The sequence below is a fragment of the Cololabis saira genome, chromosome 1 (genome assembly GCF_033807715.1).
Source record: "Cololabis saira isolate AMF1-May2022 chromosome 1, fColSai1.1, whole genome shotgun sequence".
NCBI lineage: Eukaryota > Metazoa > Chordata > Actinopteri > Beloniformes > Belonidae > Cololabis > Cololabis saira.
The window spans coordinates 18411567-18431484 of record NC_084587.1 but is presented as its reverse complement, the minus strand read 5'-3'; the positions used below and the strand labels follow the sequence as shown (position 1 = coordinate 18431484).

Below are 19918 nucleotides of genomic sequence, written 5' to 3'. Positions count from 1 at the left end.
CCGGACTGGAACGCAGATGTTTCTGTACTTCTCATTAACCAGATCACATGACGTCCTGAGGGATGGTGGGGTATATGAGGTCGCTGATGGCGGTTGTTATTTTAGTGACTCAGTCGTTTGGCAGGAGGTCAGTCAGATGTGCGGGTTGGACCAGGGTGGTCAGGTCCTGCCCATCCATCGCTCTTCTTCCTCTGGTCTCTAGCCTGGTGGTCCAGTCAAGGCCGCTCTTTCCCAAAGTGTTTTTAGTAACTATAATCAACATCACAATAATTCATACTATCTTCATGATAAAAATGACTCAGATCTCCCAGAACTCATCACAACTCAGAACTAAAGTTCACCGAAATTATATTCTTGGTACCAGGCAGCTTGTTTCTGATGTAAAATCTGACATTTTTATGTCAGGATAAATAGACTTACCACTTTTAATGAACTGCAATTTTGCACATTATCTGCAACAGCTTTGAAAACCAGATGCTGCCACTTGGTTGATGCTTCTGTCCTGGACTTTATAAAAATGTGTCACTTTAAGCTGCCTGTCCTGCAGCTATCGGTCCTCAGTGCATCGGGATGGCTCGTATCCAGTGGGATGTGCAGGTTTGAGGTGTGGCAGAGTTATTTCCCATTAGATAAACAGCCTCTAGATGAGACAAGCCCCACGCCTGTGGACAGAAGGAGAGGGATGCTGGAAAAGGCAAATCACTTTCAAGCCAGAAACACATTAAACTCTGACTCTTTGTTATTCTGAACCGCTGCTTTCCTACAAACAGCTGATAAGAGACAGGAACTGGTGGATAAAACCACAGAGAGAGAGTTTTCTACGGCCATGAGGACGAACCGTGCAGGTCAGGCTCAAAGACAAAGGTAGAGCAGAAGATTAAATATTTCAAAAATTATCCCTTATTTCAAGTCGGCCCATTTTCTTCTGCTGCACATCCCTGTCACTCAATTATCACACTTTTTTTTCCCATTTTTTTGCACCCCAGACAATATTTGATGTCTATATTTATTTATCTGTTTGTCTATTTATGAATTTTCCCGTCTGATCCCTGTGCTGGTTGTGGAGAGATTTAATCACTCATTTGTCACAAATGTCTTCTTATTAATAAAGATAATCATCTGACATTGGAGATAAATAATTTTCCTGATATTATGTATGGAAATAAAACTTTTTTCACGCTGCAAACTGTAAGAACTTTATTCCTTTAGGTGCTAAAGAAACCCTGCGCCTATAAGACCACACTAACAAGTCAGACCAAGTTCCTACAAAGTTTTGTGTTCTAACTTTGTAAGACATGGGGTTGAGGTAGAAACTGAAACATTGGATATAAACAGTACCGCCCTTTGTTCTTGGCATAACTCGGTATAACATATGAAATGGTCAGATGAGTTTGATTTAAAGGAAAGACTTGTCTGTAAGTTTAGAGCAATGAGTATTGATATTAAAAATACAGACTGGATTTCACTCAAATGTCTAAAAGATAAGAAGGAAATGCTAAATGCATTTAAAAATACCTTGAGTTTTATGAGAATAATCAGCAGAGATACCATATTATTTGACACCTTTTCAGCTCCCAGTTTAGGTAATACCAGAGGTGCTTGATTCATGGATTCAGGGATCAATAAAGTATTTTTGAATCAGAATCAGAATCAGGTTTATTTGGCCAAGTCAGGTCAAACAATACATAGAATTTGACTCGGTTATTTTCGCTCACTGTACAGTAAATAGACAAATGACAGCTCTTATTAACATACAGGACTGTCTCAGAAAATTAGAATATTGTGATAAAGTCCTTTATTTTCTGTAATGCAAAAATGTCATTCATTCTGGATTCATTACAAATCAACTGAAATATTGCAAGCCTTTTATTATTTTAATATTGCTGATCATGGCTTACAGCTTAAGAAAACTCAAATATCCTATCTCAAAAAATTAGAATATTCTGGGAATCTTAATCTTAAACTGTAAGCCATAATCAGCAATATTAAAATAATAAAAGGCTTGCAATATTCCAGTTGCTTTGTAATGAATCCAGAATGTATGATATTTTAGTTTTTTAATTGCATTACAGAAAATAAAGAACTTTATCACAATATTCAAATTTTCCGAGACAGCCCTGTATATACATTTTTTTTTTGTTTAAAGTGAAAGGTGCAGCAGTATGAAGTAGACATGATTATTGAAAGGTGTATTGGATTTGTTACAGCATATGATTGTGGTTATTATTATTTTTATTATTATTATTATTATTATTATTATTATTATTATTATTATTATTATTATTATTATTATTATTATTATTGCACAGTGATTGATTACTCTGAGATTGTAAGAATTGGGAGAATTTGGAGTATTTACATGCGTGGCTATGACTCATAAAGGTGTCCCCCCAAACAACTTCCACTCTCTCCTGATTGCACCGTGTGTGAGGCTCTGGCGCCCTCTGGCGGACAAAACCAGCAGCACAGCGCCGTCACCGCTCAGGTGAGCCGGTTAATATTTCACCTGCGCGAGTCCACGTCACGGCAAATTCAGGAAAAAGACACAGTGGACTCCTCGGGCCTCTTAAACTGTTTTTGTTTCTCCTAATTCCATGAAAACCTGAACTGCGACTACTCGTGAAGTTGAAGACTGAGTTTGTGGGTCGTCGGCGTGTCGCGGGTTCGAGTACGATGTCTGCCTCTGCTATATTTGTGTTGGACTTGAAGGGGAAGGTAAGATCCTTGTCTGCAACACTGGACTCTTGTCACTGCGTTTTTTTACCCTTTTTTTAATCTTAAAGCTCTTTTCGGGAGACATGCATGATAAAAGTTTAAACCCTGACTAAATTTCGTCCTCTAACTGTTGCTTTAACTGTTAAACATTGATGGCTTGTTAAAAATTAATGAAGCTCTTGCGACAGCCTCATTCATTAGACTATTTTTTTTTTTTTTTTTTTTTTTTTTCTCTTGCTCTGCTTCCGGATTCGGTTGAAACACATGCTGCAGCAGCCGTTGAATAAATAAAAGTGACCAGCTGCGTTGCTGCAGCTCCAGTCTTGGGGGTTTGAACCAGCATCGCTATTCATGTGCAGACAATACCAGCTCAGACATGGGCTTCTTTTCCCACACGAGCCCCCACCTGACCTGACACACCTGTTACCGGTCAAGAGGGGTCACCTGGCATATGGTGCATCATTTCTGTGTGAGGTGCAGGCCTGCGGGACATTTGATCTACACATTTGATCTTTCTGCTTTCTCGCATTTATTCACCACCAACAGATTATTGCACCTGAACAGGTGTCTGGTTTGGCCTTCTTTGTAGGCTTGCCACCCGTCCCTTAAAATACGGAATTGTTCCGTAATTGGGAATTAAAAGTTGCATTCCGTATTGAACCAATACGGACACATATTATGCTCTTATTTATTGATGTAATAATATACAGGTGAATGTCGGAAAATGTGAATATATATTGCAAAACTTAATTCTTAGTAAATTCAACTAAAGGTGAAACAAATATATTATTTCCCACTACATTCAACGTGAGATATTTCAAGCCTTTATTTGTTATAATTTTGGTGATTATGGCTCACAGTTTATGAAAACCCCAAATGAAAAAATCTCTATATTATGAAATCAATAAACAATTCAATCATCAAAATAATAACAAATAAAGGTTTAACATATCTTGCTTTGCATGTAATGACACTATGTAATATATTAGTTTCACCTTTTAAGTTGAATTATTGAAATAAATTAACTTTTACACCATATTCTAATGTTCCGACCTTCACCTGTAGGTTATATTCTACATCTGGGATGATGGACGTACACATCATGGGAGGATATTTCAGTTGCTAGTATGGTTGGCTGTCTGTACAGTCATGCAAGTTCAATGCTATTAAAGCACTTTAAACTTTAAATCAAAGCATTTAGTTTTTTCATATAAAATAAATACATATCTATGCAGTTTAGAAGTTTTGGGGATGTCCCTTTTTTTGGGGTCTGCATTGCTGAAATTGGAGCGTCCCTTATTTCTATTTCTGAAAGGTGGCAACTCTACTTCTTTGCATAGTTTTATCTTTTGACATCTCAACCGTTCCTGGCAGGACTTTGGATCATTGTTCTGAAATTAAAGGGCTTTTCTTTTTTTTTTTACAGGTGTTGATTACATACAATTACATTTTTTTATTTTCATCTGAAGTATTTTTATCTACATGTTGTTTTTTTTTTTACAGTGTATTTTCTGGCTCCCATTACTAATAATGCCATATTATCAATATAGCCGGTTTCGGAAATGTCAAGCTTTGCTGTGGTTTTGGAATACTGATGATTTTTTTTTTTTTTTTTTGCTGTCAGATTCTGTTGTTTTACTTCTCAAACATATAAAGCTATATGTTCAAAGCAGCAGCCCAAATCCGATTTTCACTGGATCCAGGTTGTATCCAGGTAGATTTGTTGACAGTCTGAAAGTTCAAAAACCACTTAAATTCGATTCCACCTGAATTTGCGTAAATGGGTCCAAATCTGGTTGCTCAAGAAGGTTTTCAAATAGATGACGCCTAAGCTGCTTGGATCCTGCAAACACAACTTTGAATCAAGCAGCACATCAGCCTCCTCAACACAGCAGCTTTCCTGGAGGTTTCCTGGAGTTTTCTTGAAACTTTCTTGGAGATTTCCTTGAACTTTCTTGGAACTTTCTTATAACTTTCTTGGAGTTTTGTTTGAGCTTTCTCAAAACTTTCCTGGAGCTTTGTTGGGATGTTGCACTGCAGCTCCACAAAAAAAAAAAACATTTGTGATTGTCGCAAAGGTGTGTAGGTGTGTTTATTTTTGTTTTCTACGTCCAGGTTACCATGGCAACCACCTGGCAAGGTCAGACAGACAGATTGGATCTGATCATTCCCAATAAATAATGTAAACGGTTGGTTGGAAAAACCTGGAATCTGATTGTTTAAGCTTAGAATCAGATTCCTGCTGGCAGTGTGAACGGATCGGTGGCTTTAGTCCTGTTGGGTGTGCGTTTCCCTTATTGAATTGTGACTGTGTCAAATATCAGTTATGTATGCTGTTTTGCTCAAAAAAGAATAATTTATACATTTTTTTTTTCAATTGTGGCTAAATTAAAGTTTTTGATTATATTTAATTTAAGTTAATATAAGGAAAAACAGAAGCTCCAAATAGTACAGACACATTTAGAAGCACAAGTTGTTGTTGTTTTTTTCATCTTTATATGTTTTTGAATTATATATAAACCACTGATCTAATTCCACAAGAACTCCGACCCGTTTGTTCATGGACTCCAGATCGGTGGGGATGTCCTGTGATGAGCTGGACCTGGATACTGGATACTAGCTTGTGGGCCGGAGTTTGAAGACCGGGTGTCTTTAGCTTTGACGGTTCCCCATCAGGCTGGTTCTGGGTGTTTTTTCTGGGGAATGATGCTGAAACGGGTGGTGCAACATCTACGGTCAATCACTTCACTTTTCAGTGGTAGAAACGTCATTGTTGATCTGGCTTTAGATAAATCCCAACAACCGGGTCACAACTTTCGGGTCAGTTATTTAGCCTTTTCTTTTTTTTCTTCTACATTTTCCGTGTGAAATTTAAACTATACTGGTTAAAATAAGTAATAAGTAATGCCTTAACCTGCAGCCATAGGATAACCAGGTTTTTGTGTTTTTTATTCTCCCTGCTCAGGTGCTGATTTGTCGGAACTACAAAGGCGACGTGGACATGGCGGAGATCGACCACTTCCTGCCTTTACTCATGCAACACGAAGAGGAGGGGCTTCTCAGTCCTGTGATGTCACACGGCAGCGTTCACTTCATGTGGATCAAGCACAGCAACCTGTACCGTATCCTCGTCCTGAGTGCTGTCCACGTTGGTTCATCGCACACTTTGCATGAAAATGTTAACGTTTATCGTTTAAGGAGAAGAATCCTGAGTTATTCTTACATGTAAACACCCCTGAAACGATCCTTGACTCACTCACACAGTTGTGGCCACCACGAACAAAAACTCGAATGCCTCCCTCGTGTACTCATTTCTCTACAAAATAGTCGAGGTGAGTGGCGCATGCGGAAAATTCAAAAGACTTTGAATCATCATCTACAGTAGATAAAATCAAAATATTCGAAGAATCTGGAGAAATCTCTGTACACATGGGACAACATATATTGTCCTTGACCTTTAACCCAGTGGCGTCAATTCAGTGGAAGCTAAGGTATGGCAAGGTTACGAGTCACAGAACTTAACTAGAGTATCAATCAACACGTCCAGCAAATACTCATCACAGAAGTCTGCTATGGAGCTTATATGTGTGGTCAAGAAAATTGGAACTTTTTCAAATGCAGTCTTGCTCACACTGCAAAAACTCAAAATCTTACCAGGAATATTTGTCTTATTTCTATTTAAAATGTCTCATTTTTAGTCATTTTTAGTCTCATTACACTTAAAACAAGAGTCATTGCCAGAAAATTAACTTATTTGACCATTTTCACCTGTTTCAAGTAAATTTTCAATTGAAATAAGTAGAAAAATCTGCCAGTGGGACAAGATTTATCTTCTCATTACAAGCAAAAAAAAAATTATTTTAAGTGAAAATCTACTTGAAACAGGTGAAAATTGTTGTTTTTTGAGTTTTTGGGTCTTGTCTTAAATGTAATGAGATTTTTTTTACTAAAAATTAGACATTTTAACTAGAAATAAGACAAATATTCTTGTTAAGATTTTGAGTTTTTGCAGTGTATAATAACTAGTGAAATTGATCATGTTGTTCTGATTTGCATTTGTAGTTATTCTATATGTATTAAGTAATAGAATAATCAATACAAATAGACAGAGTAATTCCATAAATGTATTTAAAAAACAAACATTTACATTTTCCCTTGAAGCCAAGGTGTGGCGGCTGCCATACCTTGCCATACCCAATTGACGCCCCTGCTTTAACCCCACTGCTTAATAACAAAGTCTGTAAATTCTTTATTGGAAATCACTGCACAGGCTCAGAAACACGTGTGAAGTTCTGTCTAAAAGCCCAGTTGATCACTGATTTGACATAGACTGAGACAAAGCGGTAACCTGTCTCGTGGTCGGACTAATTTAAAGTGTTTTTAGATGTTTGTTGAGGCCCGGAGCCTCCCTGGATGAGGACGCCATCTGTTGTGTTTGTCTTGCAGGTTTTCACGGAGTACTTCAAAGAGCTGGAGGAGGAGAGCATTCAGGACAATTTTGTGGTCGTTTATGAGCTTCTGGACGAGCTCATGGACTTCGGATTCCCGCAGACTACGGACAGCAAGATCCTTCAAGAGTGAGGCTTCTCGACACATAAAACCAACTTTAAAATGTTCCTGTTTTATTGATAAAAGAAAGGAAAGTATGATTCTGCATCCCAGAATGCCACGTGTCCATCTCCTTCAGATACATCACTCAACAAGGTGCAAAGCTGGAGGTTGCAAAGTCGAAGGTCCCGACCACCGTCACCAACGCCGTCTCCTGGCGGTCCGAGGGGCTCAAATACAAGAAGAACGAGGTCTTTATCGATGTCATTGAGTCCATCAACGTGCTGGTAAGATGAAAATCTAAATATCTATCACTCATTATACCGTCACATATGTATATTGTAATTATATTTAATTTACTTACACTTTATCCACTTATTTTAAGTTATAATATGTTGATGTTCATTGATTCATGATTTTAAAAAAAAGAAAATACATTTGAAGAGCCTTGAAAGCCTTGACAGTCCTGCTCACTTTGCGTGAAATGCCTCTGGTACCCCTCCCATTTCCCCTGGTACAGAACGTACCGAGCGAACTGGGTGAGGTTGGGCTTAATGCGATCATCTCGGATCCGATATTTAAAAAAAACAACCATGATAGCTGCAGCTACAGTGGCTATGGAAAGTATTCAGATCCCTTTAAAAGAAATGTAGAGAATGCTTGCAAATTTATTAAAAAAAGAAAAAAACTGAGCGACCATGTGATATTTCAGTTTTTCTTTTTTAATACATTTTCAACATTTTCTACATTTCTGTTTTTTTTTCTGTCAAGGTGGGGTGCTGAGTGTATATTAATGAGAAATAAAATTTACTTTTTTGATTTTTAACAAATGACTGCAATGAAACAAAGAGGGAAAAATTTAAAGGGGTCTGCGTAGTCCCTTTAGTCGGCGTAGCTAGATAAATCATGTGTTAATCGATTTGAATTATTATTATGTGTAATCCCTAATATTCCCACTGTGGTTTTTCCAGGTGAATACCAACGGCGGCGTGATGAGCAGCGACATTGTGGGCAGCATCAAGCTGAAGACCATGCTGTCTGGGATGCCCGAGCTGCGTCTGGGCCTCAACGACCGCGTCCTCTTCGCCCTCACTGGACGTAGGCGCTCGTCATTAGACATCGATTTGACCTCAAGGTCTTATCTTCATTTAAAACACATGCGCTGTTACGGTTTGTGTGTTCAGGTGACAAAGGAAAGACGGTGACGATGGAGGACGTGAAGTTCCATCAGTGCGTCCGTCTCTCGCGTTTTGAGAGTGATCGAACGATCTCTTTCATTCCCCCAGACGGAGAATCTGAACTGATGTCCTACCGCATCAACACTCACGTATGATCGATCGATCTATCTATCTATCTATCTATCTATCTATCTATCTATCTATCTATCTATCTATCTATCTATCTATCTATCTATCTATCTATCTATCTATCTATCTATCTATGGTGTGTATCATATTTCTTCTGTTTTTACTTGCAGGTGAAACCTCTGATATGGATTGAATCAATCATAGAGAAATTCTCTCACAGTAGAGTGGAAATCATGGTTAAGGTACTTTATTTTTTTGTGGTTTTTACTCTGAAATCATATCTATTTTTCATAAATGGATGCCACTGAAGATGTGAACTTTGGAAACTGTTAAAGAATATTAATAATAGTCTCAAATCTTCAGATTTTGTTCGATTCATGCAAGCAACCCTGCATTTGTGTTCTAAAAGTTTTTTTTTGTGTGCAAATGGAGAGGTTTTCTTTTCAACAATCATTAATGGTGATACTTTCTCAAGATTCACTTTCCATGTTTTGCTTTCCATGTGTTTTTAGGCAAAGGGACAATTTAAAAAACAGTCTGTGGCAAATAATGTGGAGGTGAGGGTCCCCGTCCCCAGTGATGCTGATTCGCCCAAGTTCAAAACCAGCACGGGCAACGCCAAGTATGTGCCCGAGAAGAACCTGGTGGTGTGGACCATCAAGTCTTTCCCTGTAAGGAATGCACGACAGCTTCTTGTACGACAATTACATGGAATTGAAACAACTACCTAATAAGTATTTCTGTGTGGCTCCATCCTGGATTTGTCTCTTTATCCAGGGAGGGAAGGAGTTTCTCATGAGAGCTCACTTCGGCTTACCCAGTGTTGAGAAAGATGAGATGGAAGGCAAACCTCCCATTACTGTCAAATTTGAAATCCCCTACTTCACAGTTTCAGGAATCCAGGTATGTGCACCTTTAAACTAGAGTATTTGTGGTGCAGTAGCTCAAGAATATTGCTATTGGTGGGATGCATCTTTTATTTTTAAATCCTTAAAGGATATTTTTTTACTCCTATTCTGTATACGGGTTCCCCTTTCTCAAGGGATCAATAAAAGTTTTTATCTAGTCATCCATTACATTTAGATAAGTCAACTATTCAAAAGAGCAACCCTACAAAAAAGTAGACCTCTACATTGTATTAACCTGAGATGCACTTGTTTTATATGCAACCACATGGACTAGATCAGGGGTCGGCAACCCAAAATGTTGAAAGAGCCGTATTGGATCAAAAACACAAAAAACAAATATATCTGGAGCCGCAAAAAATGAAAAATCTTGTATTAGCCGTAGAATGAAGGCAACACATGCTGCATGTTTCTATATTAGTTATAACTGGGGAAGATATATATATTTTTTTCATTATGCAGTTCGAGAAAAAAGTTGAAATGTCAAAATTAATGTTGAAATACAATCTTGAGAAAAACTTTGAAATGTCAAGAAAATAGTCAAAATGTCGAGAAAAATGTCGAAATGTCAAGAAAAAAGTTAAAATTTTGAGAACAAACTTGAAATGTCGGGATTAATAATGAAGTACAATCTCGATAAAGAAGTCGAAATGTTGGAAAAAAAAAAGTCAAAATTTTGAGAAAAAAGTCGAAATGTCGAGAAAAAAGTCGAAAAAGTCGCAAAAAAATTCAAAATCTCGAGAAAAAAGTCGAAATGTCGAGATTAAAAAGGAAAGGAATAAGGAAGAAAAAAAGTTAAAAAAAAAGAAGAAAGAAGAAGAAAAAGAAAAAAAGTTGAAAAAAAGAAGAAAAAAGTAAAAAAAAGGTCAAACATTTTTGAAAAAGCTCCAGGAGCCACTAGGGCAGCGCTAAAGAGCCGCATGCGGCTCTACAGCCGCAGGTTGCTGATCCCTGGACTAGATAAATAGATACATAGATAGATAGATAGACAGATAGATAGGTAGATGGATACTTTATTGATGCCGGAGGAAATTTAGGGCATTCAGTAGCTGAAAAAAACACAAAAAAAAACACTTAACAGTAGACAACTGGCTCACAACTCACAGACATTCAGACACTACGGCCAAATTATGATGATTACTACTTTCAAAAATGTACAAAATACAAACACCACATATCATGGCTCATTAGCACCACCTTAAATTAAATATATATATATATGGTTTTCATGCCCTTAAAGTTGTGATCATCAGTCTGCAAATAAGCTAAATATAGAAATAATGCGTTAAAAAAAAAGCTCACTTAAGACACTTTATATGTGAAAAACATAATTTGCATCATCTGCAAGTAAAACATGTCTATTCTGGGCCTAAAATATGTGAGGGTGTGGTATATTTTTACTCATAATACAGCTTTGTTAGCTCTATCGTGCCTCAGGGCAACTGACAGTTTACAGTCTGTGTGCAGTCGAGTCAGATCCCGTAAGTGATGATGAGGTAAACTGGATTTAATTTGATGATGCTTGATCTTGCCTGGACAAGTTGTGACACCATCTTCTTCCCTCTCTTTCAGGTTCGATATATGAAAATCATAGAAAAAAGTGGTTACCAGGCGTTACCCTGGGTCCGCTATATCACACAAAGTGGAGGTATGTTTATAATATTCTTTGTTTTTGAAGTATTTAAAGAAGTGCTCACTTTCTCATTGATGTAAAAAGCTAAAAAAAAAAAGCACTGCACTTTTTATTTTAGTTTTTACCTTTTTTTTTATTTTTATCTTTTTATCTATATGTGGGCGTTTAGCTTTTGGGGTGTTTCATTTGTAAATTACAGTGCTGTGTGTGTGAGATGGAGATGTCAATTTCCCAGAGGGAACCTCCCAAAGGGATTAATAAAGTCATCTGAATCTGAAAATCACATTTTACATTGTTTTCACTTTTCTTTTTTCTTAGATTACCAGCTGAGGACCAATGCATAAAGTTCGACCAGTCCTTTACTGTATACTCCTCACTTTCAATACTTCTGAAGGAGTATAAACATCACTTTAACTGCACTGAAAAAAACATTTAACATGTCACCTGCTCTAATGTTAATTATGTTGTTTTATTAAATTTGTATGCAACTTGATTTTAATGTTTGTTCTGTAAGACTTCATCAAAATAATTTAAATTAAATAATTCCCATAGCATTGTTTTATGTGTTTTTTTTTTATTTTATTGTTGAACGTGGATATTTTTTGCATCATAATATAATTGCGGCATTGTGCAATCACAGTCACTAAATTCCGCCTAAAATTAAAAACATCCACCCGCCTTTTTTTCTCCGCACTCTGCTCTGGAGAAATAACCACAAGACAGAAAACTGAATGAAATGCCTTTCAAAACACAAACGTATACGAATCGCCCGCTTTCTTCGCTTCGTGCTCCTATTGGCCAGCGCCTTCTGTCGCCACGGTGACAGCATAGTAACCGCGGCCTGGCCCCGCCCCCTTTCCCCTTATTTGGAAGGGCGACGCCCACCAGGCGCGCTGTGATTGGTCGAGCGAACGCCCTCGCCAATGTTTGTAAATTGCAGTCTGCAGGAAACAGCGCTGCTCGGATCTCAGCGCGCAAATGTATTTTTTAATGTTGATTAACTTGTCCTGTTTGGAGTTCATTTCAAGAATATAACCTGCACGGGACTCATAGCGAGATAGAAAAATATTGGCGGCGCTTCGGAGCTCAAGAACCCATAAGCAAGGTAGGTTTGGAGTCATTACAGTTGTCGGCACTATTAGCCTTTAGCCTGCATGCTACATGTCGGTTCTGGACTTGTTTCTGTCGACAAAACAAATATGTCTTTGTTTTTTTTTCTTCCCAATCTTGATTTAAAACAGTAATATAACATGGCGTCAGCTGCGGATGCTGCAGTGACGTTAGCTGCGTGTGGTCTGCAGTAATCTGGGTTGTTTTGTTTTTATTTGCTGTTTCTTTTCATAGAAACCACCCTAAAAAAAAAAAAAATAGTGTTTCGGTGTGACTGAGATTCGTGTCTTACAAAAGCAGAGACTACGATGGTCCTGAGTCAGATGGACGCCGGCAAAGCGCTGACGGCGGCGGCGGCCAAAGGCAACGCCGCAGAGCTGCAGAGGATCCTGCAGGAGCTGCGGCTGCACCCGGACACCCGCAACGAGTTCAGCAGGACCGCCCTGCAGGTGAGACCCCTGGGACTTTACCACAGTTAACCTGGGACACTTTACCACAGTTAACCTGGGACACTTTACCACAGTTAACCTGGGACACACTTTACCACAGTTAACCTGGGACACACTTTACCACAGTTAACCTGGGACACACTTTACCACAGTTAACCTGGGACACACTTTACCACAGTTAACCTGGGACACACTTTACCACAGTTAACCTGGGACACACTTTACCACAGTTAACCTGGGACACACTTTACCACAGTTAACCTGGGACACACTTTACCAGAGGTGTCAAAAGTATTCACATTCATTACTCAGGTAGAAGTATAGATGCTAGAGTTTAAAAATACTCCTGTAGAAGTTGAAGTATCAACTCAAGTATAAAGTATAAAAGTTTATAAGTATAAAAGTACTGGTTTCAAAACTATTTAAAGTATAAAAGTAAGTAAGGGGGAAAAAAGCCATTAAAAATGAATGCATCTTAGTATAATGCAAATATATTAAAGAACCATATATTTATTTAACCAGGCAAGCAATTTAAGAACAAATGTCTTATTTACAAGTGCAGCCTGGGGGGGTAAGGGGAGGGAGCTAACATGAAGAAAAACAAAGTTATATAAATACACAAAAATACGTTAAAACACAATACAAAAGATAAAATAATTAATCAAGTAAAACAGTCAGTATGCATGAAGGAGGGCTAAAGGCAAGTGCAGGAGTCGGTTGTACTTAATAAAAGATGAAGTTTGAAGGTGGAGATGGAAGTGAGAACAGAAAGTTTAAGGGTTTTTTGTAAGGTGTTCCAATCAGAGGCTGCAGCGAACCGGAAGGCATTGCGCCCAAAGGTGCTGCGGACTTTGGGGATGGAGAAATTACAGAGGTGGGCTTGGTTCTGGAGGAGTCGTGTCAAAAGTATTCACATTCATTACTCAGGTAGAAGTATAGATACTAGAGTTTAAAAATACTCCTGTAGAAGTATCAACTCAAGTTTTTTACTCAAGTAAAAGTATAAAAGTCTCAAAACTACTTAAAGTGTAAAAGTAAAAGTAATGTAAGGGGGAAAAAGCCATTAAGGACAAAAGCCATTGAAAATGAATGCATCTTGGTATAATGCAAATATATTAAAGAACCATATATGTGTACTATTGAGCATTAACATGTGTTTCAGAGAGCAGGAGATATGATGACTAGTTGCCTATAAGTATTGTAATGGTGCAAAAAGTCAAACTTCAGAGGCATGTTATCATTTATCCTAACCTTTATTGGAATGTACATCCAAGTTTAGTTGCAGGAATCTGAGGGCAACGGATGTAAGAACAAAACTGGACAAGAACATCTGAAACAACCACAACCAAATTCACTCTATCCGGATGGAGCAATTTAACTGGATAGTTTTATTTAAAAAAAATAAAAGTACAGATAATTGCTTGAAAATGTAAGGAGTAAAAGTAAAAAGTAATCTGAAAAATAATTACTCCAGTGAAGTATAGATAACCAAAATTTCTACTTAAGTAAGGTAACAAAGTATTTGTACTTCGTTACTTGACACCTCTGCACTTTACCACAGTTAACCCAGGTGCACAGATCTATGCACCTTCTGAGCCATTATTGTGGTAAATGTCTTTGCACTGGAGCACAAACATGAGACATCCCACATCTGAATGAATGAAAAATCCTTATTAAACACTTAGTTTTTTTACATAGTTGAATGTGCTGATAAATAATAATAATAATACATTTTATTTCTAGTGCACTTTCCATTAAAAACAAATCTCAAAGTGCTACAAGTTAAACCTGAGATGCACTCATTTTATATGCAACCACATGGAATGACTAGATAGATAGATAGGTGGATACTTTATTGATGCCGGAGGAAATTTAGGGCATCCAGTAGCTGAAAAAAACACTTAACAGTAGACAACTGGCTCACAACTCACAGACATTTAGACACTATGGCCAAATTATGATGATTACTACTTTCAAAAATGTACAAAATACAAACGCCACATATCATGGCTCATTAGGACCACCTTGATTTAAATATATATATATATGGTTTTCATGCCCTTAAAGTTGTGATCATCAGTCTGCAAATAAGCTAAATATAGAAATAATGCATTAAAAAAAAAGCTCACATAAACACTTTATATGTGAAAAACATCATCTGCATCAGTCCTGCTGATGATGAAGAATAATAATAATACATGTTATTTCTAGTGCACTTTTCATTAAAAACAAATCTCAGTGCTACGAGTTAAAATCAACCATGAATAAAACCAACAGGAAAAGGATTTTTTAAAAAGGTGGGTTTTTAGGCTACGTTTAAAAGCGTCCACAGTCTGCCAGGCCCTTAGCTGGTCTGGGAGGACCTTCCTTAGGCGAGGAGCAGCAGAACTGAAGGCTTGATCACTCATTGTGCAATGTTAGTTTGCTGGGTTTTTAGGAGATAAGTGGAGGAGGAACGGAGGGAGCATGAGGATGTCTGAGGAGTGAGGAGATCCATGATGACAAAATCATCTATGGAATTCAAATTTAGCAACCCAATGAGGTCTGGATTTGGAGTCGCACTCAAAATTAAAGGTAAATGTCTTTGTACTGGGACAGAAAAATGAGACATCCCACATCTGAGTGAATGGAAAATCCTTATTAAACACTTGGTTTAGATAGATAGATCTTTTATTGTCATTATCACTATGTACAACGAAATTAAAAGTGCTCTCCAGTCAGCGCATCATATAAAAATAAAATAACTGAAAAATAAATCAATAAAATGAAATAAAAACAAATAAAATGTATATATAAATATATATATATCTAGACACATTAACCCCTCCACACATACATCAACACACGGATATTACAAGAACTTTCATCAACATACAATAATTTTTTTGTTATTGCACATTAGCTCCTGTTTTTGTTAAGAGTGGTTATTGCTGTTGGATAAAAGCTGCGTTTGTCCTTGTTTTCATGAGTCTGTATCGTTTCCCAGATGGCAGCAGTTCAAACAGTGAGTGTCCGGGGTGTGAAGTGTCTTTTATTATATTTTGGGCTTTTTTCTGACAACGGGAGTGGTGGAGGTGTTCCAGTGTGGAGAGTTTTTTACATAGTTGAATGTGCTGACAATAAAATCATCAATGGAAATCAAATTTAGCAACCCAAGGAGGTCTGGATTTGGAGTCACACTCAAAATTTAAGGTAAATGTCTTTGTACTGGAACAGAAAAATGAGACATCCCACATCTGAGTGAATGAAAAATCCTTATTAAACACTTAGTTTTTTACATAGTTGAATGTGCTGATGACAAAATCATCTATGGAAATCAAATTAAGCAACCCATACAGCCTCTGTTTGCTGCCCTGGATCTGTTTGATAATTCTGCCGATGTTTCTGAAAGCAGTTCTATCAGCATTCTGGGAAGTGATTGGTCCTTACAGCATCATTAGTTGCCAATACTTGCTGTTGAATATAATACAATAATAATAAATGCAATGCAATAAATACAATAATAAATTAATGTAAATAAGAAAACAAAACAAAAATATAAATAAAAAGGCAATGCCGGCGAGGTGCAGTGGTCAATATAATACTAGTATTAATATGTTGCATAACTACACAGTCATATAATTCATGCAACAGCTCAAACAGGGTTTCCGCGGGGTTTTAAAAAGTATTAAAAAGTGATAAATGAAAACTGCCAAATTTAAGGCCATTAAAAGTGTTAAATTCACTGTCAGAGGTATTATTTTTTTTAAATTGGTATTATTTTTTACCTTTTACATTTTAAGCAGTCTATTTTATTGTCATTCACAAAGTGAAATAAATGTGAAACATCTGGTCAACATCAATGAGTCTATAAATCTGTTCTGTATAGTGTTCTATAGGTCAAAATCTGTATTAATGTTAAAAGGTCCGTGATTAACACTTAATGTTGTGACCATTTTTTAAAAAAATCTGAAGGTAGTGAAAAAGGTATTAAATTGGTATTAAATTTAACATAAGGATTGCTGTATAAACCCTGTCAAAAACAGTTTTAATAATACTAACCCAAATCAATATCGGATCGAATCAAATCCTGATAATCGATTCTGAATATTAAGAATCGGAAATCGAATCGATTCTTGACATTTGAATCGATCCCCAGCCCTGGTAATGTCCTTTAAAAGATGTAAAAATGAGGCTCAGTCATGTGTAAGTGGCCTCCAGTACCTGTATGAACTCCCACACAACGCCCTTGGAGCTGCATTGTGTTTTAAACCAGTGTTTCCCAACCCTGGTCCTCGAGCCCCCCCGTCCTGCATGTTTTAGATGCTACCCTGCTTCAGCGCACCGTGATACAAAGGCCTGTCATTAACACACCTGTCCAGACCTGGATGAGAAGCTGATGACGACCATTAATTAGAATCAGGTGTGTTAATGCAGGGAAACGTCTAAAACATGCAGGACACTGGCCCTCGAGGACCAGGCACCACTGGTTTAAACCATCAAATAATACCAGGTTCTTGAAAGTTGCTATGTGTAGATTAGTAGTTACAGAGGGGATTCAGGTTCAAGCCCCTGGATTACAACTGGGGTCAACCACCTTGGGCCCTTGAGCAAGACCCTTAACCCTCACTGCTCCCCGGGCGCCGGCAAATGGCAGCCCACTGCTCCTAGTTCCACTAGACTTGTATGCAGAGAATACATTTCCCCATTGTGGGATTACTAAGGGAAACATTTTAATTTATTTATTTTGTTAATTTCAGTCCGTGGTTTATTGCACATTTTTCACACATAAAATGTCTGTTAGCTTTTTTTTCTTGCGCATTATTTCAATATTGAGCCTATTTGCAGACATACTGTAGATCTGATAATCACAACTTTAAGGGCATGAAAACCAAATACTTTTTAATTTAAGGTGGTCCTAATAAACCATGATGTGTGGTGTTTGTATTCTGTACATTTTTAAAAGTAGTAATCATCATAATTTGGCCATATAGTCCTTTTCATGTGGGTGCATAAAACACGTGGATCTCAGGTTAATACAATGTAAAGGTTTACTTTGTGTTAGGGTTGCTCTTTTGAATAGTTGACTTGTGTAAATGTAATGGATGACTAGAGAAAACTTATTGATCCCTTGAGGAGGTTCCCTTCAGGAAATTCAGCACCATTTAATAAATAAACGGGAACACGTATACAGAAGATGAATAAAAAAATATCCTTAAGGGGTTTAAAAAGAAAAGAAAGCATCCTATGGATCAGTTCAATAATACATACAGGACTGCCTCAGAAAATTAGAGTATTGTGATAAAGTTTTTTATTTTCTGTAATGCAATTAAAGAAAAAAAAAAGTCATACATTCTGGATTCATTACAAATCAACTGAAATATTGCAAGCTTTTTATTATTTTAATATTGCTGATTATGTTTTACAGTTTAAGAATATTCTAATTTTTTGAGATAGGATATTTGAGTTTTCTTAAACTGTAAACCATCATCAGCAATATTAAAATAATAAAAGGCTTGCAATATTTCAGTTGATTTGTAATAAATCCAGAATGTATGACATTTTTGTTTTTGTAATTGCATTACAGAAAATCACAATATTCTAATTTTCTGAGACAGTCCTGTAAGTTCCAGTTTTGATACTTTTGAGCTTATTCAGTCACCAAGTTGGATATATTTATTAGTTTGAATATGGGCAAGTGTGTTTTGTCACACAGAGGAGCTGAAAACCCCTAAATCTCTCTCCACATGTCGTCTCGTGTCCCCAACAGGTGATGATGATGGGCAACTCCAAAATAGCCCGTCTGTTGCTGGAGAAAGGAGCCGACCCCAACGTCCAGGACAGACACGGGATCACTCCGGCCCACGACGCGGCGCGGACGGGATTCCTGGACACCCTGCAGGTCCTGGTGGAGAACGGCGCGTCGGTGAACATCCCAGACCAGAACGGCGCCCTGCCCATCCACATCGCCATCCGGGAAGGCCACCGGGACATCGTCCAGTTCCTGGCCCCCCGATCCGACCTCAAGCACGCCAACATCAGCGGCCAGACCGCGCTAGACGTGGCCCGAGCCTCCTGTGTGCCGGATATCATGGACTCGCTCTTAGCTCACATCCAGAGTTAGCCTGGGGAACATGAAAACGTCTGTCTTGCTTTTTATTTATTTCCATTTTGCTTCTTTCCTGTTAACTTGAACTCGTTGCTGTTTTAATTGATAATTTTTTGTTGATGGTTCAGCATTAATGTGACACAGGACATGTTGTCTTGGCAGCTTAATTTCAGTGGATTGGTGTCTATATACTGTAGATACCTCTTTTGCACAGTGCAGTTTAGGCACTTTATCTATACATTTTTTTGTTTTTCCTGTTAATTGGGAGTGCACATTTGTAGATAGTTTCTCCCAGGGTTTTTTATGAATTTATTTTTAATTATTTTATTTTCTGCATTATTTTCATTGTGTAAGAATTGTGCCACTTCACTCACTTATTACCATTTTTAAATTACAAAACTTGACATGGTGCGTCCTGATTGCTTTACATAGTTGTGTTATTTTTCCTAACTAGATGAACTTAGACTTTGAATTTACTCTTATTTATTGTTGGAATAGATCAGAATATTCCCATGACTTTGTAAATTGTAACATTTATTGTTATTTGTTGAAATGTTATTTATATAAATACTTTTAAGACAAAAAGTGAGATTCTTCACTTTAATATTTGGGGGAAAAAAAGCACAAAATAAAAGTGTTGAACTTTAAATTGAGATGCCTGTTGTTTTTAAATCATTTCAATTGTATATTGTATTTATATTCCTTAAAAACACGTATTAAGAAATGATCAGCTCTGAGTCGTTTCTGTCGTGGACAGTTTGAACTGAAGATATTTCATGGTTTTCTCAACAGCTTTGAGTTTATTTCAGCAATGTAAAACATTTTAAAACCAACATTTGGATAGTTTTTATCATTTTGTGATGTTGCCATTCCTTCTTACCAAACCTCAGAAGACACTTTCACATTGAAGATAAGATAACATCTTCATATATGTTGATTAATTTTTTCCCGGAGCGTCATTTCTTCACTCGTGCCCTTTTAAAGTGTGTATCATATAATTTTGCATCGATGAGGTCTTGAAATCAGTGCATATGTTGCTTTTCCTCTGTTCGTGCTGCCATTACAGCCTATAATGACCTTGTCCAAGGGCACGAACACGACGCCCAAGCCACCAAAGACCAGTTAACGGGCCGGGTGATCGTTTTTTTTAGCTTTAAATCGAG

At 37.3% G+C, this 19918-nt stretch overlaps 2 protein-coding genes across 3 annotated transcripts; both read left to right on the top strand.

Moving 5' to 3' along the window:
* Positions 1-2525: 2525 nt before the first annotated feature.
* Positions 2526-11613, top strand: ap1m2 (adaptor related protein complex 1 subunit mu 2). The gene is made up of 12 exons (XM_061716548.1): positions 2526-2715; positions 5681-5837; positions 5980-6047; positions 7162-7292; positions 7403-7550; positions 8235-8361; positions 8448-8590; positions 8741-8812; positions 9083-9241; positions 9348-9473; positions 11048-11123; positions 11427-11613. The coding sequence occupies exons 1-12, from the start codon at positions 2674-2676 to the stop codon at positions 11450-11452; spliced, it is 1275 nt and encodes a 424-aa protein (XP_061572532.1). The 5' UTR covers positions 2526-2673; the 3' UTR covers positions 11453-11613.
* Positions 11614-11821: 208 nt separating this feature from the next.
* cdkn2d (cyclin-dependent kinase inhibitor 2D (p19, inhibits CDK4)) lies at positions 11822-19388 on the top strand. 2 transcript variants are annotated; one of them, XM_061716562.1, is made up of 3 exons: positions 11822-12213; positions 12519-12667; positions 18417-19388. In XM_061716562.1, the coding sequence occupies exons 2-3, from the start codon at positions 12527-12529 to the stop codon at positions 18768-18770; spliced, it is 495 nt and encodes a 164-aa protein (XP_061572546.1). In that variant the 5' UTR covers positions 11822-12213; positions 12519-12526; the 3' UTR covers positions 18771-19388. The 2 variants fall into 2 exon arrangements, with proteins under 2 accessions (XP_061572546.1, XP_061572554.1); XM_061716570.1 differs by having other exon boundaries at positions 12516-12667.
* Positions 19389-19918: the final 530 nt, after the last annotated feature.

Coding starts and splice junctions, on each gene's coding strand:
- cdkn2d (XM_061716562.1), top strand. CDS start 12,527: ATGGTCCTGAGTCAGATGGACGCCGGCAAAGCGCTGACGGCGGCGGCG. Junction 12,668..18,416: donor TCAGCAGGACCGCCCTGCAG/GTGAGACCCCTG, acceptor TGTCCCCAACAG/GTGATGATGATGGGCAACTC.
- ap1m2 (XM_061716548.1), top strand. CDS start 2,674: ATGTCTGCCTCTGCTATATTTGTGTTGGACTTGAAGGGGAAG. Junction 8,591..8,740: donor CCTACCGCATCAACACTCAC/GTATGATCGATC, acceptor TTTTACTTGCAG/GTGAAACCTCTGATATGGAT. Junction 9,242..9,347: donor GGACCATCAAGTCTTTCCCT/GTAAGGAATGCA, acceptor CTCTTTATCCAG/GGAGGGAAGGAGTTTCTCAT.